The sequence below is a fragment of the Parambassis ranga genome, chromosome 6 (genome assembly GCF_900634625.1).
Source record: "Parambassis ranga chromosome 6, fParRan2.1, whole genome shotgun sequence".
In the NCBI taxonomy this organism is placed as follows: domain Eukaryota; kingdom Metazoa; phylum Chordata; class Actinopteri; family Ambassidae; genus Parambassis; species Parambassis ranga.
The window spans coordinates 9984700-10007488 of record NC_041027.1 but is presented as its reverse complement, the minus strand read 5'-3'; the positions used below and the strand labels follow the sequence as shown (position 1 = coordinate 10007488).

At 42.9% G+C, this 22789-nt stretch overlaps 4 protein-coding genes across 9 annotated transcripts in view; 2 read left to right on the top strand and 2 right to left on the bottom strand.

Annotated features, from left to right (window-relative positions):
- The first annotated feature begins 181 nt into the window (after positions 1–181).
- On the top strand, positions 182–4753 carry anks3 (ankyrin repeat and sterile alpha motif domain containing 3). Its single transcript, XM_028407954.1, has 16 exons — positions 182–257; positions 626–817; positions 894–1092; positions 1195–1316; positions 1392–1473; positions 1630–1747; positions 1836–1982; positions 2068–2193; positions 2277–2392; positions 2478–2636; positions 2718–2842; positions 2925–3066; positions 3140–3413; positions 3494–3556; positions 3631–3721; positions 3808–4753. The coding sequence occupies exons 2-15, from the start codon at positions 651–653 to the stop codon at positions 3711–3713; spliced, it is 1923 nt and encodes a 640-aa protein (XP_028263755.1). The 5' UTR covers positions 182–257; positions 626–650; the 3' UTR covers positions 3714–3721; positions 3808–4753.
- A 796-nt stretch (positions 4754–5549) lies between these two features.
- On the bottom strand, positions 5550–10476 carry wdr24 (WD repeat domain 24). Of its 4 annotated transcripts, none has more exons than XM_028408744.1 (11): positions 10428–10476; positions 9709–9788; positions 9019–9503; positions 8758–8935; positions 7931–8603; positions 7581–7693; positions 7379–7506; positions 7136–7240; positions 6677–7014; positions 6306–6490; positions 5550–6159 (listed from the first exon to the last, which is right to left on the bottom strand). In XM_028408744.1, exons 3-11 carry the CDS (start codon positions 9497–9499, stop codon positions 5991–5993), a joined length of 2370 nt encoding a protein of 789 aa, XP_028264545.1. In that variant the 5' UTR covers positions 9500–9503; positions 9709–9788; positions 10428–10476; the 3' UTR covers positions 5550–5990. The 4 variants fall into 4 exon arrangements, with proteins under 4 accessions (XP_028264545.1, XP_028264547.1, XP_028264546.1 ...); XM_028408746.1 differs by having other exon boundaries at positions 7379–7500; XM_028408745.1 differs by having other exon boundaries at positions 9709–9791; positions 10428–10469.
- LOC114437838 (uncharacterized) lies at positions 10038–12021 on the top strand. The gene is made up of 6 exons (XM_028408771.1): positions 10038–10078; positions 10694–10843; positions 10950–11043; positions 11170–11329; positions 11575–11727; positions 11840–12021. Exons 1-6 carry the CDS (start codon positions 10050–10052, stop codon positions 12019–12021), a joined length of 768 nt encoding a protein of 255 aa, XP_028264572.1. The 5' UTR covers positions 10038–10049.
- A 4704-nt stretch (positions 12022–16725) lies between these two features.
- The window catches only part of rhbdl1 (rhomboid, veinlet-like 1 (Drosophila)), a 36985-nt gene continuing 30921 nt past the window's right edge, over positions 16726–22789 (bottom strand). For all 3 annotated transcript variants that reach the window (XM_028408156.1, XM_028408153.1, XM_028408154.1), the window contains exons 6-8: positions 21056–21156; positions 19169–19229; positions 16726–17722 (exon numbers count right to left, since the gene is read on the bottom strand). In XM_028408156.1, the coding sequence (XP_028263957.1) occupies positions 17451–17722; positions 19169–19229; positions 21056–21156 (434 nt within the window). In that variant the 3' untranslated portion in view covers positions 16726–17450. The remainder of the gene's footprint in view (positions 17723–19168; positions 19230–21055; positions 21157–22789) is intronic.

Sequence of the window (22789 nt, the reverse complement as noted above, 5' to 3'; positions counted from 1 at the left end):
ATATGTTGAATACTAGAATCCAAACTTTCATTACTATGTAAATAATAAAGTTTTTTTGTGAAGCCAAAAATAAACAAGTAAAAAAATCTTCTGAGAACTAAGAAATCATTCGGTAACATTTAGTGGAGCGCACACTTCCACTTAACGATCCACTATCCAACCGGAAAAGGCGGGGTATGATTCAACACGAGCCCAATTGAGTGTGGCACTGAAAACAAAAAGTTTCGGCAGCTGAGAAAACAAACTACCTGCTGACAGTAAGCTTTAACTCGCCATTTTAGCCCACGTTATGAATTATTAGTTGATCATTTCTGTTGCCTTTTGTTGCTTTTTACGAGTTTAGTGTTGTCATGGTTCATTGTGTAGTTTTAGGGCGGAGAAAAGTTTGTACCGTTATCTCGCTAAGCTAAACTAGCTAAAAGTTGGCAGGAGCAAGTTGGAGACAACAAAGCAGCAGTAGCTTTAAAGTCATCGAAGCCTAAAAGTTTGTATTTAGTTAATATTTTCATTTATTAACTCAAGTCGACAACATACTCTGGCTCTAGTTGTCCGATGTTCAACTAACATTAGAGTGTGACTTCGGGGCTTTGTAATCATTTTATGGTAAAAGCAGCTCTGTTTTCAGGTGTGAGGAGGAGGGACGAGTGAGAATGTCTGAGTTAAGTGATGAAGCCAGTGAATCGGAGCAGCTGGGGGCCAGCCTCTCTCTGTGGCTGGGTGACTCTGTGGTGCGTCCGGAGGAGCTGGATGTCCCTCTGGACCTCCATACCGCCTGCTCCATTGGCCAGTACGACGTGGTGGCTGAATGCATTAAAAAGTGTGTGAACATTCACAGAGTTGTTAATTATCTGTATGCATTCATGTATAATTATCTTAATACTATTTGTATTCAGGCACGAGGTGGACCTAAATGGCAAAAACATTGGAGGATGGACCCCTCTTATGTATGCCTCATACATTGGTCATGACAACATTGCAAACCTTCTGCTGGAAGCTGGGGTGAATGTAAATGCTGCCACTGCCAAAGGACTGACGCCTCTGATGCTGGCAGCAAGCTGTGGGAATGAAAGCATTGCATACTTCCTCCTTCAGGTACAGTATTACTATTAACACACACATCAGGTTGCACACTTAAACTAATTTCTCTGGATTTACGGGCTATAATTACAGAACTTTGTCTTTCTTACCCAAAAGCAAGGTGCGGAATTGGAGCTGAAGGACTCACGAGGCTGGACGGCTCTGTTCCACTGTACGAGCACAGGCCACCAACAGATGGTGAAGTTCCTGCTGGATAACAATGCTGACGCCAATGTCAAGTGTGTGTCTTTATTAAAATTAAAGTGAGATAATCTGTTCTGATTAAAAAAAATATATATTTCTTCCATCCACAGAGAGCCTGGGTCTGGCTTCACTCCACTGATGGAGGCTGCTGCTTCTGGACATGAAATCATAGTTCAGTACCTGCTTGATCATGTGAGTAAATTACTGTCTGCAAATGCTCTTTGCTGTCATTTTTTTTATAAATAAAACGTTGCTTGCTCAATAAAGGTTCTCATACTATGTGACGACAGTATAGAAGGAATCAGGTTTATCCTCTTGATAAAAACCTTTTTTTCGTTAAATTTGCAGAAAGTTAAAGTGGATGAGCGCAATGCAAAAGGAGAGAATGCCCGTGCCCTTGCCATGATGTACGGCTACACCAAAATAGCCAGCCTCATTGACTCCCGTTCTCCAAGAATAAAACCAGGTACTCGGCGTAACATATCTTAAAAAGTTGCTTTCTTTTTCGATTGTATTTTCCATTGAATTTTTTAATGCATGTTTCATCTTTTCAGGACACTTTGAAGACCTGAGCTCGTCCGAGGACGACAGTGCACCACCGAGGATAAGGCCAAGTCGCAACAGAGTTAAAGGTGTTAGCATCCACGATGGACCTCAGGCCATTGCCAAGTTCAGAGTAGGAGGCACCAGCAAACCGCGTGGTAGTGACACATTGAACTTCCTGTCTTCCAGCGTGTGTCTGTGTTGTACCACTAAACAACATTAATGTTACCTATCTACTTACAGAGCCCCCTGCAGTGCTGCCCGGCTACATGACATTCCGTGATATTGGTGAACAAAGTGACAGAATCTGTTACCGTGATGTGACCTCACCCATCAATGAGCTAGATGGGCAGAGCAGTAGCAGCAGAGGTAAGATAACAAATATTAGTGTCATGTGAAATCTGAAATATAAAAGGGAAATGTTTACATTTGTTTTTACGGTACTGCCACAGATGACAGTCCATTTTTTGACAATGACATGCCCACCATGAGGAGCAGCAGCAGCAGTAGTGAAGGCCTACCCCATGCGATGGGCCTTAACTGGGAAGGCTCTGTGGAGAGCAATGAGGTGAACACAAAGCCTGCAGTTCAGGAGAGCAGCTGCAGAATTTTGATAACATGTTGTGACAGACAATTGTACCTTTCTTCACCAGGACTCTGACCAGTGCAAAAAGAGCAGCTCTCGCAGAGCAAATAAGGGTCATTACTCTAAAGGCAAGACTCGCCATGGAAACAATGATGCTGCTCACTCTAGTTGGGCAGGAAACTGTGGGACATGCGCACATCCCCCACCATCATACTCCGGTCCAAAGGCATGTCTTACTTGCATGACCAGTTCTTTTCTGATTTTATGTACTTCCTCACTCAACCTTTGATCTTTGATTTTTCTGTAGGACCTGGCAGAGTTCTTGGAGCAAATTGGCTTTTCTAAATATCTGCCACTGCTGGAAGAGCAGGACATAGATCTGCGGATATTTCTCACTCTGACAGAGAATGATCTCAAAGAAATAGGCATCACGTAAGCAACTTCAGATCAATCTTTGGTATTTACCTGCACACACAGTGTGTGTTTCTCATTGTGTGAAATGCTGGTTCTCCAGATTATTTGGACCCAAGCGTAAGATGACTTCAGCCATTGCAAGGTGGCACAGTAACGCTCGACCACCAAGCGGTGCTCTGGAACAGGCCTATGCTGACCAGCTTGAGGCTGAGATGCAAGAAATGGCCATTCAGCTACACAAGGTAACAGTGAAGCAAACAGTTACTGCAAAGCTACATCAACTGAGATCACACAGATTTGTCTGTCCCTTTGTAGCGCTGTGAGGAGGTAGAGAATCTGCAGAGCCAGGTGTCGCAGGAGAAGGAGCTACGAACAGTGATGGAGGGATGTCTGATGGAGGACAAAATGGCATGGAAGGGGGTCCACGCTGAGCTGGTGGAGAACCATAGGCTAGCTCAGGACATGAGCGCCACTCTGGCAAAGGCAAAGGCCTGTCGTGCTGAGCTGCTGTCCTGCCTTAGTATAGATGGGAACAGCAGGTCTTACATTGGCGTGGAAGATAAAGCAAAAAGTGACACTGGTGTTAAAGGTGAGTTTAAGATAAACTGCCGTGGATTATAAAATCTAAATTGTAATTTGTGAAATTGAGCATTTTGCATCTTTGTGTAGGAGAGGGACGGGCTGCTGAAGCAGACCTGATGAAGAAGCTGGATTCCTATGAAGACGAACTAGGTAGGAAGTTATAATGTTCAGTGCATACAGTGGCTTTGTGTGGCAACTGAAGTCTTAATGTTTTGTTATTACAGCTGGGGCTCTGCAAACAGTGCTTCAGAGTCTGAGGCGCCTAAGTGCCCCTGAAAAAGTTTCAGATACCTGGGAACGGCCTTGAGCTCTCAGGTAACCCCATCGTCACTAGATTTACAAATTGAGACATTTACATCTTTAAGGAGCTCTTAACCATTTTCTTTTCTAACATTTTAAAGGGGCTTCTGCCAGTGCTTTGACGGAGGGTGATTTAACCACCCTGAACAATCTCAGAGAAATGGGATAAGGCCAAAGACGAGCCCAGCCCATCCTGACCAGAGCGGCGGCTCAGGGAGTGTAGCAGACCAGCTGCTCACATGGGACTGGCTGTTTGACCAGAGCTCGCCAGATATGGACAAGGCCAGGGGCAACACAGTCGCTGCATGAAAAACAACAAGCAGGCAGAAAGGGTGGCCAATCCCTCACACGCTTGTGCTGATTTTTATGCTGGACTCCTGCAGTTGGGCCGTGCAGATGCACAGAGAGAGGAGGTACACGCTGATAGGGGATCAGAGGTGGTAATACTGTGATGCGTTTCCATAAGACAGATTTGTTTACAAATTGCCAAACACACAAGAGTGTCTGTCGCTCAGTATTTATGCTAGTAGAGCCAGATGAAAACTGAGTGGCATACATGGACAAAAAGATGAAAACATTAAATTGCTGAAGCTGAAAACTGTCATGATGTATTAAACAGAAATTTTTAAAGTTTAAAACATAAATTAAAAAAATTAGAGTTTTTGAGTTTTGATCTTTGTTTGATTTTCCGAATTGTATGTTTCAGATTAAGTTCATAATTTTTGACTATCAGTATTTAACTCTACACTACAGGGGAGTTTTCTCTGCACATCGAGCTGTGAGGTAGGTCAGGGAATCCCTTTCTGACTGTCAGGATCAGGATGTCCTCGTTATGGAGTACATTTGAAAATCCTCTATTGTGCCCGGGGGCCTTGGCAGTAAATCAATGTGATGACAGTTACTGCTCGGTAACAATCTTGGCACGATGTGGATGTTGGCTGAGTTTAGCTTTAGTAGCTGATCCAGATACCCCAGTCTGATGCCTGCAGGTTTTTATAGTAAGCACACACTCCACTCAGCTCATACATCTCTACTCTACTCTCATGACAGGACAACAGATTTATTACTGAAAATGACACATCAACTATGTTTAGTGTTTTACGGACTAATTAAAGAAACTCTGTACAACTATGTCCTGATCTGTCCTGTTTGAGCAATAACTTAATATTGGGTTACGATGCTGTAATGTTCAGTTGGTGTGTCTGCAATCTGTGAAGTGTTTGAGCATTAACCATCCAGGATGCTCCTAATGTTACTCAACATTTAATAAATAGCATCAGTGGGCACAGGGATATCTGAGTAGAGGACAAACCCACTGGAGTGGGTTCAAATGTAAATGCGCCCTAATTTCACATAATTTGAGCGTGGAATGTCAACATTTTCTCCATTTTCTTTAATAATGAAACCTCTAATTAGTCAAGATGCACAATATAACATTTAAAATTAATCCCAGACAAAGTCGTATTTAGGTTTATCCGCCAGATGTTGCCTATGTCGGCTACTACACATGTCTGTTGTGGTGCGACATGCACACTTTGACAAGCAAACATCATGTAACAGCCGATGCTTGAGGTGCTGGCAGGTTGCCAAGCTTGGATTTTGTGGGTCGAAGAGAGTGCCCTAGATTGTGGCAAATAAATAAGTGGTGCTCGTTCTCCAAGCTGCCCCTGAGCGGCTCACACTGATCCACAAACACGGTGTGCACTGCAAGGAAGTGACAGCTGGTGAATGTTGAAGCCAAACCGGTATACTGATCCTGGACACGTGTAAATTATGCACTGCTTTATTTTATTGCTTGAGAAGAGAGTCGTTTGTCTCTCTAATATAAATGAATGCAACATTATTTGCAGCCCTTGAAAATAGATTTTAGTATAATGTACAAACATAAACAGTGCACTTACATTAGTCAACAATTCCTCCTGTACAGCATTCAGTTTAAAAACATTGTAAAATGCTGCATAAATTCACACTTCTGTTTTTCTTCAGATGGTTCAGTAATGCAAACATACATTTACATGTGATTGTGTTTGCTCCTGAGTGACTGTCCAGAAGAGTACATAAAAACTGTTCCTCCTTCAGACCACCGGTTGAATCTCACTTTAAAGCAGCAGAGACAAAATGCTCCAGGCCCATGCAGAGGGATGAAGACATCTCATCTGTCCATAGTGTGTGTGTGTGTGTGTGTGTGTGTGTGTGTGTGTGTGTGTGAGAGATTCAGGCAGGTGTGAGGACTGTCTCCTGCTCCCACAGAGGACCAGCTGTATTTACAGTGGTTGTGAGTGGCTCAGGTGTACTCACACAGGTGACCACAGCCGGCAGGGCAGTGAGCGCTGCTCTTGAGCCAGTTCATCATGTGCTCCAGATGTCCGCCGTGGCTGCAGCCCTGACACCAGACAAACAGTCCCTTTACCACATGGTGACACACTGCGCACACACTGGCACACTGGTGGCACCTGCAGGAAAGACACATGGTGCTTGTTAGAGCTGCCAGGCAACCAGCACTACAAACACTCCAGAGGTTTTTATAGCTTCATTTTTCTATGTAATAAAGAAGTTACAACGTGGAAATGACTTTCGAAAATTAAAAAGTGACTCAGACCTGTCACAAATCCAGCCCTTGTTGCTCATTGGTCGTTTGCAGTTGCTGCAGTTGATGTGCAGCGTTGTAGACGTCTGGTTCAGGCAGGTGATGGCGCTGCATGTACTCAGCTTGATAACCTCATTGGACACGTTCCACAACTCAAATCTCTGCAGCAGGTCTATGTAGGACATGTACCAGTGCTCCTGAAATGGAAAGGCCAGGTCGCCTGTTTAGAGTAACATAACTGCAACACAACTTAACTGCTTGACCATCTACGCCATGAAGGCATTATTAACGTTTCTCTATATAAAGAATGGAAATTTTCATTAATGCTTTTGCAAACAGAAGCTTATAACACTAAAAAAATTACATTTTTATTCCTATCTGACCTGGGTGAGGTCATCAATCGCTTTACGGATCCGGTCCCCCAAGACGATAAGCACCGACACAGCCATCTGCACGTCACCCTGCTCGGCGTAGTAGCTCAGCATCTCACGCACAATGGGGCAAAAGAAGCTGGCGGGCAGATGTGGGCTAAACAGTGGCTGAGATATGGATATAAGAGAAAAAGACTCGATTGGCGTCAGACAAGTGACTTCTGCCTCGTTGCCACTGACGTGAGGGGAGTCAGCCTTGTCCTGCTGAAGGTGCTCTGGGGCAGATGGGTTGTCCATGATCTCATGGCGCAGTTGAAAGGCCTCCTGGGGCAGCGTGTACTCCGGCTCTTCTGTAACAACAAAAGAATCAGAGATAATATCAGACAAAAGAACGCTGAGGACGGGGGTGGTTATATTTAGTAGCTACTGACGTAGGCAACTTTGTTCCTCGCTGATGAAACTGTGACTGACCTGTTTGGTTGTCATGCTCCATAGAATAGAGGTCATCGTCATCTAACTCAGCATCACCAAACATGTACTCAGCCTGCCCCTCACTGCCTTCTGTCTCCTCATTTTCTGGATGGAAATTGAACAAATGTTTTTTAATATAATATATATATATAATATATATATAATTTTAATATAAATTAGAAAACCAACATGCAGGTGCTCTGGCTGCAGACTGGCCTCTAAGAGTGTAAAGAGCACTCTCACCTTCATTATTGTTGCTGATGTGTGAGTTTCCAGGCTCCAGGTGGCTGTTATCCTGTCTGCTGTCGCCTTTGCTGCGCTCCAGTCTGCTCTCCGTGCCTATCCCTGAACCCATTTCCTTCATACTGAAACTTGACACATAACAGAATTTCAACTTAAAGTCTGACAGTTTCTTTTGTAAATGGTAGAATAAGAAGACCTTTACCTGCTCATTAAAGGCAAGGTACCAGGTTTAATGAGGTTGTGGTTAAGACCAGGTGCCGGGAGGTTTGCGGGGTCAGAGAACATTATTCTTAGCATAGTCCATGTAGTGGAAACCTGTGTGTAGAATAAGGCAGTTTATTTACAGCACAGAAATAATCAAATTAATTTTAATAATGACATTGGCCTATCATGGTTGTGTGCACAAAATAAAATAAAATAATTCTACTAAGGTTTTTGACTGCTGGCCACATTATAGAAAATGAAGTCAACATGTCCAACAGGTTCAGACAACTTAGTTTTAAAAAAATGTCCAATGCAGCTATAGTTAAATTAAAAATTCTGTCTTCAGACCTGAGGTCTTTTGAGCTCCTGGGCCACCTTGGCATTGTGATCACACAGCTCAGCAAATGGCTTCCCACTAAGGAGGTAGAGTTGTGCTGTCTTAACAAACCAGTCCATGCGGTTACTGTCCAAATCCGTCTCAAAGACACTAAGTGCGCTGGACACATGGGCAAACTGTTCTGTCTGGTCTGGCTTCTTAAAGAAAAAGATGGGATAGCGGCGGTCGCCTCCAGGGTATGGCTTCCTGTTGGCATCACTGCTGATCAGACTCTCCTTCGCTGCAAAGGCCAAGTCACCCAATAATCCGAAACACAAACCCTCGGGGTTCGCCTTGTCTACGGGACGAGTGGCGTCCTTGAACATATGCTGGTAGAGTGTGCTGTCTTTAGAGCCGGAAAGCAGGAAATCAGGGTCATGCTGGTGGCGCCACACAATGCCAGTGGTGACATCTTTGTGTTCTTCAAAGGTGGCAAAGGGAATGAAAGGTCTGCGGATGTCCCACACATAGATGTTGTGGTCCACCATCATGGAACAGGTAGCTAAATGAAACTTTCTCTCAGGCCTCCATTTAACTCGTGCCACTGAGGCAATGGTCTGGACGCAGTAGATCTCCTTGGCCCTGTTCGTGGTCATGTCCCAAACTTTCACCATCTTGTCTCTGCCTCCTGTGGCCAGCCAACCCCTGAAGCAGAAACAAGCGCAAATGTCAAAACTGTAATAAACCTATCCTTTAGATATGCATGCTTGGTATAAACCTACTGTGTCGATTCCAAAACATACACCTATGTCGTGTTCAAGTGACCCAACAAAACTTGTAGAGAGTAAAGGTGTTTTACCTGTCATCTGGGTGCCAGTCACAGCAGAAGACGGGGCCAGTATGGGCAGTGAACATTCTCTCATAACGGTCCGGTCGTCTGATATCCCAAAGCTGAACATTGCCATTTTCAAAAGATGCAGCAAATGTAAAATAATCCTTCATGCTAAACTGGACATCCCTAACACTCTCTGACTGACCTAGAAGAAAGAGCACATATACAGTAAACATGAAAATTAGACAACATGAGATAATGTATTTTTCCAAAAACACATCACACTACCTGAGAAAGTGCTGACAGACTCCTTCTTGCGCAGATCAAAGCACTTCATAAAGCCATCCTGTGACCCACTGAGCAGCATGTAAACCTCTGTGGGGTGGAAACACACCTTATTAACTGTACGTTTGTGCTCAGTAAACAGCTGGTCCTGCTTGTTTCTGGAGGGTTTTCCCAGATTCCAGGTGACCACCGCTCCGTTAGTGGCAGCCGTGGCCAGCAGGTTCTCCTCCATCTGGTGCCACATCACATCAGCGCAGCTGAAGTTCAGAGAGGGTTTACGACCGACACGTAGATTCAACTTCTCCACAAACTGCTCCTCCTCAAGCGAGTAGATCTTGAAGATGTTACGTCCAGCGACGACCACCTGCGTGGCGTCACGACACACACTGATGGCATTGGCAGGAGCGTCCAAGTGGCAGAACATAGTTCGGCCACTGATGGTATTGCTGCTGAGGGCTGTAGTAACCCGTGACATTTTCTCCATGTTCCTAGAGCACATAAAAGGGTATAAAGCTTAGAGACCAGGGACATCAAGTAGTGCAATTTTATAAAGCAATGTAACTTTCTACCAGCAGGTGGCACTCAAACAAAATACAATCACACACAGTATTGCATGTAGGGGGCAGGTGAGATGGGAGCTGTAACAAACCAACTAATGAACATCATTATATTGTCAATCAACGGTTGCAGTACCAAATTGGCGAGGAACTGACGGACTCTTCAATGTCTGCAGCTGCACAGAGTTCTCTTCATGTGCTCCCATGAAGGCCAGTCTGCTAGGGGAGATTAGCATATGAGCCTCACAAGACATGATAATATCTGCATTAAAGGTTAATATCTTTCACAAAAAGCACATAATTACACCATTATATAAATGCTGCCAGGCATATTTCTGCCTTAGAAACCTCAAAATCAACAAATGCAGCAAGTTTTACAGCTATTCATCAACTCTGTATTATCATAGTGTTGTATTCACCTTCGCATAGATAGCAGGAACTTGTTACTAACGATAATATGTGATGTATAGGAGCAACATGTGCATACACACACACCAGAGTTTCAGGTAAGAGTTTTAACTATTCGCCCATGATTTCACACGTTTCCAGTGTTATATCTTACTTAATACTTTTATTAAATACACCCCTGTGTTAGGTTCCGCTTGATATTCACTGTGAGTTGGCTACACATTCGTAAACTACATGCATAGTGCACCATAAACATGACTGAAAGGTGAAGCTAATGCTACCTAGCTAACTTAACTACAAAACAGTTTCGCTAAGACGAAACTCGCACGACAAAAGCTCATTCCTTCAGAAGTGAGCTACACAATTACACGAATACTAATAATATGTCATGTAAAGTAAACGCGTTAATGCAAAGTTTAAAAAAAACGATTTTTAAAGGAAACAAACCTTCTGTTTTGAAGCTGTTGCTAACTGCTTGCGGTACCGGAAGTAGAAATCTGCTACGATCTCGCGAGAAGTGCGTAAAAACGGAAGCACCATTCACGGAGAATCTCACTCGTACTTTGGGGAATTGTCTTTGTTTTGGGTGTGTTTTTTAGATAGAAGTATTCGCAGTATTAAAGCCACACAGTCTGGGATGGATGTCTGATGTGCTGTAGTATATTTGTGCAAAATAAAGTTTTAATTAATAGTTCTTATTTCTGCACTTAAAGGGGATGCAGTGAGCTCTCTACTGCCATGAGTGCTCTGTTCGCCTGTGAGGATCCAGACACATGGAGGAGGGTGTATGTGAAGTACTGGGATGTGGTGGAGGCCAAAGCCAAAGGCAAGAAACCTGGAAAGCTGCTGAACCTTGACAAGTGGTAACCCCTGCAAAAATCATACTGAACCCTAACTTACTAAAGCTCTATTCATTTGAGGTGAAATTAGTTAGTTTGCATGTCTGTTTCAGTGCTTATCTGTGATCAGGTACCAAGAGGAGCTGCCCACACTGATCTCAAGTCGTCCTGATAAACACGTCACCCTGGCTGAGCTTGTGAAACTGATGGAGTGGAAGCTCACTGTAAGTTTTTGTCTAGATATTAGATCCAGTAATAAATCATGTAGCACTGCAAGCTATGAAAGAGTCTTTTGCACCACTCTGTGCATTAACTGTGTCCTTGACTGAGCCCTGTGGACTTTACCGCAGAGAGGGAAGTTCAGGCCAAGGCTGCAGCAGCTGGTGGCGTCCAACAGTGAGGACACGGTGGAGAAATGTTCCAGAAAGTCCTTCAGCCTCCTGCCTGATGTGCAGGCAGCAATCACAGAGCTCAGCTCCCTGAAAGGAGTCGGTCCAGCCACTGCTTCAGGTCAGCACGCCTGCGGTCTTTTTATTAACACAACTGTATCAAACCTGCTTTCAGCAAACAGATAATGTCAATAATGCACCCTTATAAAATGTCTCTGTGATGCTCTTAAAGAACTGAGTGATAGAGTAGTGCTCACACTGACGGACTGAGCTGCTGGGACTCCCCGCTTTCTGTTTACATAGTTTGTATGCACCTCGTGGCTCCAGTTAGCCTTGCTTGTGAGCTGACTGTCCATTTTGTTCCAGCTGTGTTGGCGGCAGGAGCCCCAGAACAGACTGCATTCATGTCTGATGAAGCCATGGAGAGCATACCGGGACTGAAGCCCATCCAGTACACAGCCAAGCACTACAAGCTGTACCTGAACAGAATGACTGAGCGGGCAAAAGCACTCAACAAAGGTGAGGTCATTATACAAAAAAAAAATCTAACAATTGTCACCTGTTCTAAACTATTGAAGGTGCCATGCTTTTGAAAGGTGCAAAATAAGTTTGTATTCCCTGTTGTCCTCAGTGGATCCACAGCAGGACTGGACGCCCCACAGACTGGAGCTGTGTTTGTGGGCAATGACGGTGGCCACACAGCAGCAGCTCCAGCTTCTGAAGGACGTCGATATGAAGAGCAGCGGCGTGCGTGATGCGTGCTCGGACCCTGACCCTGACCACAGACCAACAAAGAAACTCAAAACTGTATAAAATGAAAAACATCTTATATGAAAGCTGCTTAACGTTTGTATATTTTTTCATAATAAAAAAAGCAATTTATAGGAAGAGCAACTGAGCATTTGGTCTACATTAATAATGACTTTTGAAAAAATTTTATGTGTGAATGGAACTGAAAACACAGTGAGGATGTCGCCACAGTATTGTTCTTTATTTATATTGTTTCTAAATTAAAGCAAAGTACAATGAACAGTACAAAATAAAACAAAATATATTCATATATATACAATATAAAATGGTTCCGTTCAGAACATTTAAAAAGTACAATAGATTGTGAAATAATTTATGAGGACTTTGATATAAATTATCCACACTTAAATTTAGTTTTCCTTCCTCTTGACCGAGAGAAAAAAATAGCTTCTTCTGCTTTTTTTCTTTTTGTAAACGCTGTGTAGGTTAAACCTCTGGTCTGGTCTGAGAGGTTGAACCTCATAAGCTTGGCACCATTTTATCAATACAAGTAAGCAGCTCATGAGAAACTAGCACAGCAGCACAGATGTGATGTTGGGAGGGAAACGACTCTCATTTGAAGAAACCAGCCGTGATGTCTGTGATCAGGTAGCAAAGCCAGAAAGCATCAGTGTTGGAATACACCAGAAAACCATCTCACCTGCGCTCTATTAACGACTTAATGCACGTTCAGTGTGTTCAATTTCTAACACTAATTTAAAACTGTAGCCTACCCCCTTCTATACATTTTAGTAATTTGCAAACTGGAGCTAACTGTACTTTTGGGGTAAATGTTTAAGAACTTGTCCTGCTCAGCATCCAATGACTCTTGTTTGTAGATACTGGTCCATCTAAGGAGCTACAGCAGCTTGCTTTATCAGCACAGCACTGCGCTGGGTTACCTGAAATGAAAGGCAACATGGCACACAGCAGCTACTGATACACAGATGTTTGCACTGCAGCTTATGTCTCTTATGGATTCTGTGCATGAATGCAGGCAACAGCAAAGCAGCCTTTCTGCCCGGTGCTTAGTCTTACACATATATTTATATATATATATATGACAAGGCATTGGGCATAACAGCAATCGAAGAATGATCATGGCAGTAGAGAATATGGCACACAACAACATCATTAGAAGAAGTGCAAAAAAAAAGCTCACTTGTGACAAAAATACATTAACAGGTAATCAGAAACAGCCTGAAGAGAAATGTCAAGTATGTGGCTGTAAAGTTCTGCTGCACTTCCAAATGAGATGTTTGCTACAGTCCCAGCGCTCAATGGCAAAAACAAGAACTCTGTTGGCACTAACATTTTGACATTAAAGCTACAGTGCGGATGTTTTGTCTCCCCCTTCTGGCAGTGAGAGTAATAACAAGCGTGCAGGCAAACTTGCCTCTGATGGGTCAGAAAACCTTGGGACTGGTACAGTAGAGTTCCATAGCGTTCATCCTCACAGTTTCTTTTTTTAAAAATACTTTCTTGTAATTTAGTGCATCAGAAACTATACGTCTAGTTTCTGTAGCCTCCTCAATCTCTGTTGCTACAGTTGCTTCAGCTCTAAAACACGCCTGCTTAACATAAAACTACTGGCACGCCAGGACAGAGAATGACAGACATCAGATTTACACCTGGCACCAACAAGCGTAATCAGCACTGCATAAGCTGGCAGCAGCCAACAGGCATTTTGCAGTATAGCTTTTAGACATATGACCATATCAAACCCGCTGGATGAGGATGACTGGGATCCTCAGCTCATGCCACCCCTCACCAACACTTCCGTCTACTGTTAAAAACAAATATGTCACTTAATGACAGCAATTAAATAAACATCATGCCGCCTGTCAGATCCACTTATTAAAGGAAGATATCCTGTTTACGCTGTAGCTTTGGGTTCTGGTGGATCCTCACAACAGCCATGCATCATCCTGACACCGGTGGGTGTGTGACATGAGTGCGACAGGATGGGGAAAGCAGCACGTTTTGCTGTGGAGGTTTTCTGAAGAGTGCTGGCACGTCGCATGCTGTCAGAGCCACAGAGGATGAGACCTGGGGCTTCCACTTTAAGATGAGCCAGAGGGTGCGCAGGTTTTTTTGGTTTTTTTAAATCACAGAGGAGATGAAGGTGTGTTGGTGCCGTGGCTGGCTCAGGCTCAGGGCCAGGAGATTTGGCTTATACAGAAAAGTAATAAACTACTCCTGAAACCCCTCCCCCAATCTGGGTGTCCCTCTTCTGCTGCCAATACTATCCTCTGCATTCACTGAAGAGACTTCTATAAATAATAAATTCAGCACTTTGTGTGCAGAGAACTCCATTTTTTCCTGTTTTTCGGGGCAACAAGTATCCACAGCCCTTCAATTTGAGTCCTACTTCCAGGAGGGGGTTATATTCACAGTTAATGTGTTCTACAAAAACAGCCATTTCTAGCCCTTTTTACAACCCTTCTGGGTTCCTATGAATCTTAAGTTTAAGAGGCACATTAACCTCCTCTCAGGCCTCCTCTTTATCTTCATTATAGGCTAACAGGGTATGTATGCATTATTCATCAACATCTTCACTATGCCGAGTAATAATATTATGTAGTATACAACAGGAGTTTCCATCCAGGATACATCACCAGCACAGATTGGCTGATCCTTACTCGTTTAAATGTATCTGAAAATGGCTTATTATGGCTATTTCATACTCATTAAACACAGAGCCTTCTTTCTCTGCTGACACTTTCATGTGGAAGCAAATGCTGAGGACTGCCAACTGTCAAGACTCGCAAAAAAAAAAAAATGCTCTCCTCCAGGCAGCCAGTGGACATTCGAATGAATTATTGATTGAAAGACTGAAAAATGTAATGTAGCATTGAGTAAATGTAATTGCTATCCTCGCCTCAGCTTTCCCAAAAGCTTGAATCACTTTGGAAATAATATACGACAGAAGGCCTGTCCGTAATTTGTTATTTGCAGAAGAAGAAGAAAATGCAGAGAGAGGCGTCTGCACACTGCAGGGGGAGAGTTTGGATACATGGGCACTTAAACTGCATTCAACTAACTTTTTAAAAATTGAGTCTAGCTACATGAAAACATTGCAAAACAGTCCAGGGGGGTTTTACAGGCCTATACCCACACATGTTTGTCTTCTTTTTCTCTTCACCTGCTGAATATTCACAGGAAAGAAATTTGGATCGCACACACACACAGAGAGAAAATAAACTGAAACTACCTGTTAGCGACACCTCTTTCTCTGCTTCTGCCATCTCCAGTTAGTTCTTTCTATGGCTTATTTTGTAAAGCACTGAAGATTTATAAAATCAGGTGAGCTTGTTGGAGGTCGCCTAACAAACCGGGGATTTTGCCTCAGAGGTTCAAAAAGCCATAAAGGAGTTATCAGACAGACAACAATCATAGCATTAAATTTTGCACCATTTGAAACTTTTCTCATTTCCCCCTTTAAAGAGGGAAAAAAATACAAATAAATATGCTCTTGGTTATGAACATACAATATACACATCCACTATCAAATGAAAAACAGGGACAACTTAATAACACCTTTTTTTCTTTATAGGTACATTCCTTTACAAATGTATACAGTCCCTAAGAATGAGAAACTGAGGTATTGACCGGGCCTGACAGAGACCCCAATGCCCTCTGGGACACGAGGGTCAGAGGTCAGGTGATGACACATCCGCGCCCTCCCCAGTTCAGTCCGACAGAGCGAGAACAGGCAGAGGCCAGTGTGTAAGTGTGTGTGTGTGTGTGTCAGTGTGTGTTCTTCTCTTCAGTTTGTCTACATTGACCTACAGAATCAGGCAGCAGCTACTCTCAAAGACAAAGAGGAGAAGTGTGTGTCCTTGTCTCGCTGAGAGCCACAGAGCATGATATGGCATATTTTACATGGTGCGCCTTGAGCAAGTCGTGTGTTTGAGAGTTCACTTGCTGATGTGATGACCATCCAGGAGACATTTTATCCCATGAACGTCTTGGTTTCTTTTTCACTCCCGCTCCACGGTCACTTGAATTTCTCGTCTTCAGGCGTTGATTTTGTTGTGTGAACTACGTTTCTGTATCCACAGTGTAGGTATAGTAACAACAACACAGAATGTCCTGCTGTTCTTACAGAATCCATGAAGTGAAAATAACTAAGCTGCATGTATAACATGGCAGAAGATGAAATTTGCCTGAAATTGTGAACTAGATTTTAGGATTTTTAAATCAGGTTTGTTCAGATTTTCATGATTTCTGAGTTCAGACATCACCAGGTGTCATCTTGCAGAAGGATCCTTCCTGCCATTTATTCCAGTCTCCATCCCTTGTTGTCTTTTATATGTGCTCTGCTAGTTGCAGCTTGGACTCAGCACTTCTGTCACTTTGGTTTATATGTTATTGACGTGACTCAAAAGACAATTTGAAATCCATCCGGACACATCTGTAGAAACCTCCAGCTGTGTTTGTTTCACATTTTATGTGCCACCCAGACTTTCTAGAATTTAATTTGGGAGATATAAAAAAAAACGAATCCTTTAACTGGCGGCAGGAGATCCTGTTCAGCAGCTCAGTCCTGTTAGTGACTGTTCTTCACAGATAACGTGCCTGTAATTTTGCCTAAATCCATACCAAATAAAAACAACATTAACACTTAAGTTTCATTCTTTTGTTCAAAGGGTTAAAGCGAGGAAACTGGACTGCTGACCAGCGAAAATGTCTTCAGGACAACTCTACAAGTCCAGTTACCTCGCTTCAACCCTTTGACCAAAATTAGGGATGACCTGGATGACTGAGAACCTTCATCAGCATCGGTGCTTTTGCATTTTTTTTATTGCTGCCTTGAGAAATAAACATGCTCTTTAAATCGCCTTGTGATGACTTGCAACATGGATTCATCCTTCTCCTCTACCTTTTAGTAAATCACTGACACTCTGCTGGCTTAAGGAGCATTGCTGCAGCTGATCTCTCACCTCTCATCCCTTCGATTCATTTTTCTTTTCACCAGAGCCGCATTTCATGAAGTCAGGCTCTTCTAATTTGAGATGAATGACAGATGCACTCAAAGGAACGACAGATGGAACCACGTTTCAAAAAGCTGCTGAAAAGAAAAAAGGGCAGAGCGGCTAGATGCTCGCTCAAAGGTTAGCGTGCGCTGGTAATGTGGATGATATTCAACGTATATAAAAAGATATACTAATGGCTCCTCAACATGGATCAGAGGAACTCTCACCTGTACTTGTTGCTACTGTAATCCCTCTTTAATAAAAGAGACATATTTCTTTGATTTGCAAAGTATCTGTAAAAAAGGATTCTTGGTTGAATTTTAGTTTGAATGATCTCGTATCCTTTCATCTGGGTCTAACTTGAGAGCAAATCGAAAGATAACTATGGTCAAAGGGGAACCTTTGTTTGGAGTCTGTGTATATGAGGGTGCCTGCAGGGGTGGGGTGGGGTGGGGTGGGACGTGGGGGCCATCATCAGGGGGGAGGTGGTATCTGTACCCCCAGAAGCTCATACGCGAAGATGTTCCAAAAGATGGCAAAGAGGAGGAAGGTGATGAAGGAGAAGACGATGACCCACCAGGAGCACTGTTTCTGCAGACTCTCCTCGTAACTACGCAGGATCAGCAGCCCCATGCTGATGCCGACCACGGCCCCTGAAAGGTGTGCCATGAAGCTGGGCTGTGGACCCGAGGAGGGCAGCGGCGGGGAGAAGCGGAGCCAGACTGCACGACCAACCTCTGAACTCACTATGGGGGAGAAAGACAAAATCAGATTATAACCATGGCTGGGGTGAGGAAATCAGCCAAGACACAGAGTCTATACTTTAAAGCTGTAGTGTAAAGAAGATAGAAATTTAAAACTGCAAATATTGTGGACATTCTGATGAACACAATGGTTATAATAGCAAAGGTTTTAGTCATAAAAGTTCCAGTTGGAACTGAGGCTCATCAGCACAGCATGCACTGTTTAAGGACCAGAAAAGTGCCGCAGTCAGAGTGTGTGTTAGTGACTGCTGAAGATTTTCAGCACAAACAGCTCTGGGCCTCACGGTAATTGCCTGGTACAGACTAAATACAGTTGTATTTTCGATTCTGCTTCTGCTTGGGTTAAAACGACTCTAACCCTCTCTGTGGCGACAAAGCTAATGTCAGCTCATTAAGTAGCAAAGTGTGGAAAGATTCAGTTCAGACCACTGCAAACAAAATCTATGAGAATATTAAATTCCATCTTCCATCTCTTCCATGCATTTAATTTTGGAATAGTGATTTGTGTCTGCAGCGTGAAATATTAATGTTATTTCTTGTATTATTTTATGCAGACTGAAAGATATTTTCATGACAGATAGCACAACATTGCTCCTAATGCAGACTCTTGCAACTTTATACTGTGTCATAGTTAATATAATGGGATGAGACTGTGCTGATGACTGTCATGTGTTCTGTTTAATTGGTCCGTCAGTGTTAGTGTTAGTTTGTTTGGCCATGCATAACTCTTTGTATAACTCTCTGTATAAAGAGCCAGTGCATGAAATGAGCTGACTCCCTGCCTAAAGATGATCTATATGGTGTATTGTGGGGAAGTGTTTTATCAAAGTCTGCTTCTGCAGGGAACAAAAAGTCACAGGGGTATTTAAATGGATCGCTATCTAAAAACAGCATGAAATGCTATTTGCGGTTGTTTGGTTCTGCTCTTCCAAAGTCTCTTTAGCTGAATAAGTACTCCATTTGGATAGTTTAAACCCAGAGTAAATGATAACTCTGATTTCTCAGCAGTACACACACACAATAAAATGTGTCAGATTTTATTCTGAAGTATCTGTCCCCTATTTGTCAAACACACTGAGGAGACATGTAACGTTCCAGCAGAGACTCGCTGCTCTCTCAGTTCGGGGGCGGCAGGTTCGGGACAGATGGAGGGAACATATTGCTCACTAATGAAAGTCACAGTGTATTGGCCCTCGTGTGGAGAAAAAGAACAAGTCGCATGACTCAAATGCTTTGGAAACAAAGCAACATGTCCAATCAGGGAGCGTCCACTCTGAGGCCATTATTGATGATAGCTTAAGTAGTGTGTCTGTGGCTCAGCTTTAACAGGTTTCTAAACACCGCTCCGCTTATTGTGCTGCACTGTGAACAGGTGTGTACACATAACATGACACTGGTAATAGCAGCCTGGAAATATAGAGAACTTACTGCATACTAGTGCCAGGATCATGCGGAGCAGCTTGTAAGGACAGCGCATCCCGGCCCAGTTCTGCAACACAGCAAAAAATGTCTCATCAGCACAAACACAATCACGACATAAGCATGTTAACCTGCTGCACCTCAGCTTCTGTCCTCAGGACATATTTAGACCACTGAGAAAGACAATCCATATCCATATGAGAGAGGCCAGCAGCTCTTACACAAGACACGATTATACACCTGGCTGCTCTCCACTTACTGGTTCCAATCCAGTGGCACTCTATTAATTAAGGCTAAGACAATCTAAGCGAATGGGAGAATGGGCCAAAGAATAGCCCCATGTGATTCTCCAGGGGAGAGAAAAGAACAATGGCATCCTGACTTAAAATAACACATTTACTCTCCAGGATGAATAATTGCAGCAATCCCAGCACCGGCATTTCTCATCTCCTCTCACAGCAGAACAAGTGAAGTGTCATGTAAAATTTAAGAGAAATGTATAAATAAAACCTGCTGTGACGTGTGAGCGTGGAGCAGCAGCGCAGGTAATGTCACAATATTTTTACAAATAAATGATTAATATCAGGAGCTGTGGGAACGATTGGAGACTCTGGTCTGAGAATAGAAGGACAAAGTGAAGGTAAAGCTAAAAAAAACAATGACTCCTTATCATTCTTAGGACACTGACCCGCTGAAGCAACAGACTCCGACTCCCACGATGCACCACTGAGAAACACGGGAAGTAATTCCTGCCTGTCTCAATCAAACTACTGAACTCTGAACTGTAACAGTCACTCAGACACTGTACATTCATACTGGTACATTCATGTCATGCTCTTTACTATGTAAAGGTTTTTATACAGTAGTAAATATGTTTCTTCTTCTTTAGACACAACTCAGGGATTTAAATGCTATCCAGGTATTTAGATATTTATTATATATTTCAATTTATCTATGATGTCTTTGTCTGCAACAAAAAATAATTTCCCCTCGGGAATAAATAAAGTAATTCTGATTCTGATTCTGAAGAAATGAATTTAAACCATGCAGGTGAAAGTTCAACAAATTACTAACTATAAAAATGTTAAGGAGTGATGTTTAAAGTTTGTGCACTATGAGATGTGTTCTAACAGAGCTGCATGAGTTGCAGGGAGTTAGGTGTGTCTGAAACTGTCTGAGCAAACCAGAGGATGATTGTTGGTGGCAGACGGCTTGAACTGTGCTGGGACAGGACCAGCGATTCAAGATAAAAAAAAAAATCTCAACAAGAAGTCAGCAAAGCAGAACTAAGACGTGCCTTAAAGCCCCCCCAACCCCCAAACTACAAAAATGCATCAAGCATAAAAGATAAACTGTTAGCTGCTATGAGCACACAGTTACAGCCTCTGAGCCTGTCGCTGCACTTTGATTTCCACTCCTGCTGGCATCTCTGCTGCCCACAGTGATTGATTTGTCAGATGTATTAGAGGAGGGCTTTTCACATATAAAAAAACCTTGTGACTAAAACATACATGAATAAATGCTGGACAAGAAAAGGGGGCTCTCAAACAGCATCAGGGGAATTTACTTTCTGTTTCATCTTCAGTCTTAATTATTGATATAGGATTGATATAGGACTCTGAAATCACTTCACTTGAGATTCATTGATACGGTTGACAGAAAGGTCTGATCGGTAATGAGTTAAAAAAAAACACAGCGAGACATATTTGTGGCGTCTTTTTAAAAAAGGCATTTATGATTTTAAAAAATCTGCTAGATAACAGCAAAGTAACAGTGAAACCCAGGAAGCTGGTTGGTGGCTCTGACATTTTGTCCCTATTGAAAACCATTTTTCGATGTAACAATGGCGCCAGTGACGATGAAGATGATGATGATGATGATGAGGACGGCAGTTACCATGACAACGTTGGCCAGATGCGCTGAACACAGAGCGTAGACCCCTCCGGAGCCCCCCACCACTGGAGCACGCATGTCGGTGATGGACACTGTCAGCGAGCCTGCAGGGACAGAAGAAGAGGGGAGAGAGACACACACATGTGTTAGGGGCACACAATGTAGGGAGTGTGTGTGTGTGTGTTCTGTGTGTGTTAGGAAAGGAGCAAAGGACAGCATTTTAGAGCAGAGGGAAAAAAAAACAAAGATTACTCATCACGCAGCAGAACACAAGTCACCTTCCTCGCAGCGTTTTTATAAAAATCTTTCACATGGGCTGTGCTACATCAGCTGACCTTCACGTGCCCTTTTATATTACAGCCAGAATGCATGGTGCACACACACACGGCAGACGAGAGAGTCTGCAGCTGACTAATTATATTAAAGTGGTAAAAAGAATATTTCCTAATTGGATTTTGATTCAGGACGCTGCAATTAAAAAAAGTCAATTCAAAAAAGATCTCAGATCAAAGTCAGGGCAGCACTGCTGAACAAAACATTAGTGTGATATTATTATATGATGCAATATTACAGGTATAAAACACAGACTCTGACATGTCCCAGCAGGTAAATAATAAAGCTAATTATGGCTGAATTACATTTAGCTTTAGCTTCCATATGTCGGCTCACTGTCATGGCTTTACCCTGGGACGCTGCAGCAGAGCAGCCATCATTAATGTGATTAGTAACACCTGTACCTCTGCTACTACGACAAGCCGAAGCGTCTCCTGTGCCTACGAGCCGGGTTTCTAGATAGAAAACCCACCAGCAGCTGCTCTTAGTTACTACCTGAAGTTCTGGTGTAGCTACAGTACGTCACCACACTCTGCAGCCTAATGATGCTGAACTATGATCAAGCTCAGTCTGAGCTGAGTATCGGTCTAATCAAGCTGCATAATCAAAGCACATGGGTGTGGGTGAAGTACAGGAGCTTCAACCCTCGTCGTGTCCTACAGTCATGGACTAATTAAAAGCTGTGCTCACATAACACACAGCATGCAGTAGGATTACATAATGTCTATAAACATGTTACCAATTATAAAACAATTATAGCAACAAAGATCATTAAAAATATAAAACCATCAATTTGAATTTAAAAATAATAATAATACAGTAATGTAGATGTTGAGGTGAAGAAGCTTTAATGTACATGAATTTTAAAGGACCAGTGTGTTTGGTTTCAGTGGAACAGAAAGTGGCTGTCATGTGCTTATTTACAACATTTCGTGTTTAGTTTGTCCCTTCTGGGCCACTGTAGAAATACAGCAGGATCTGTGGAAGAGTGTCTGTCATTAAACAGATATAAAAGGACCATAATCAATGATTAATGTGACGCTAAGTAATTATGTCTAGTCTATTATATTTGATTTGTGCTTATTGACCTGCTAAAAATGGTCCTTTAAATGTGTGACGTGAACGCAGAAAGGAAGTTTTGCTTTCAGTGTGAAATAAATATCTTTGTCCTGGTATTAAGAGGGATTAAAAGGAACACTGTTGTGTACACCTGTTGTTGAATAAAAAGCGTTGCTCTGACACTGTGAAGTAGGACAGAACTCCATGTTGGATAAATCAATGTGGCAGTCATTCGCGAGGACGGCGTCAGCCTCTGTTAATTATGCAAATGAGCTGATAAGGGAAGCGGCCAGGACTGATAAAACAAAACAGCCTCTTTTTAATCACAGCTGGGGTTTGCTGGAG

Coding starts and splice junctions, on each gene's coding strand:
- anks3 (XM_028407954.1), top strand. CDS start 651: ATGTCTGAGTTAAGTGATGAAGCCAGTGAATCGGAGCAGCTGGGGGCC. Junction 1,093..1,194: donor TTGCATACTTCCTCCTTCAG/GTACAGTATTAC, acceptor CTTACCCAAAAG/CAAGGTGCGGAATTGGAGCT. Junction 2,843..2,924: donor CTCAAAGAAATAGGCATCAC/GTAAGCAACTTC, acceptor CTGGTTCTCCAG/ATTATTTGGACCCAAGCGTA.
- wdr24 (XM_028408744.1), bottom strand. CDS start 9,499: ATGGAGAAAATGTCACGGGTTACTACAGCCCTCAGCAGCAATACCATC. Junction 8,604..8,757: donor GACTGGCACCCAGATGACAG/GTAAAACACCTT, acceptor TTTCTGCTTCAG/GGGTTGGCTGGCCACAGGAG. Junction 7,507..7,580: donor ACCTTGCCTTTAATGAGCAG/GTAAAGGTCTTC, acceptor TTATGTGTCAAG/TTTCAGTATGAAGGAAATGG.
- LOC114437838 (XM_028408771.1), top strand. CDS start 10,050: ATGTGCATACACACACACCAGAGTTTCAG. Junction 11,330..11,574: donor CGGTCCAGCCACTGCTTCAG/GTCAGCACGCCT, acceptor ATTTTGTTCCAG/CTGTGTTGGCGGCAGGAGCC. Junction 11,728..11,839: donor GGCAAAAGCACTCAACAAAG/GTGAGGTCATTA, acceptor TGTTGTCCTCAG/TGGATCCACAGCAGGACTGG.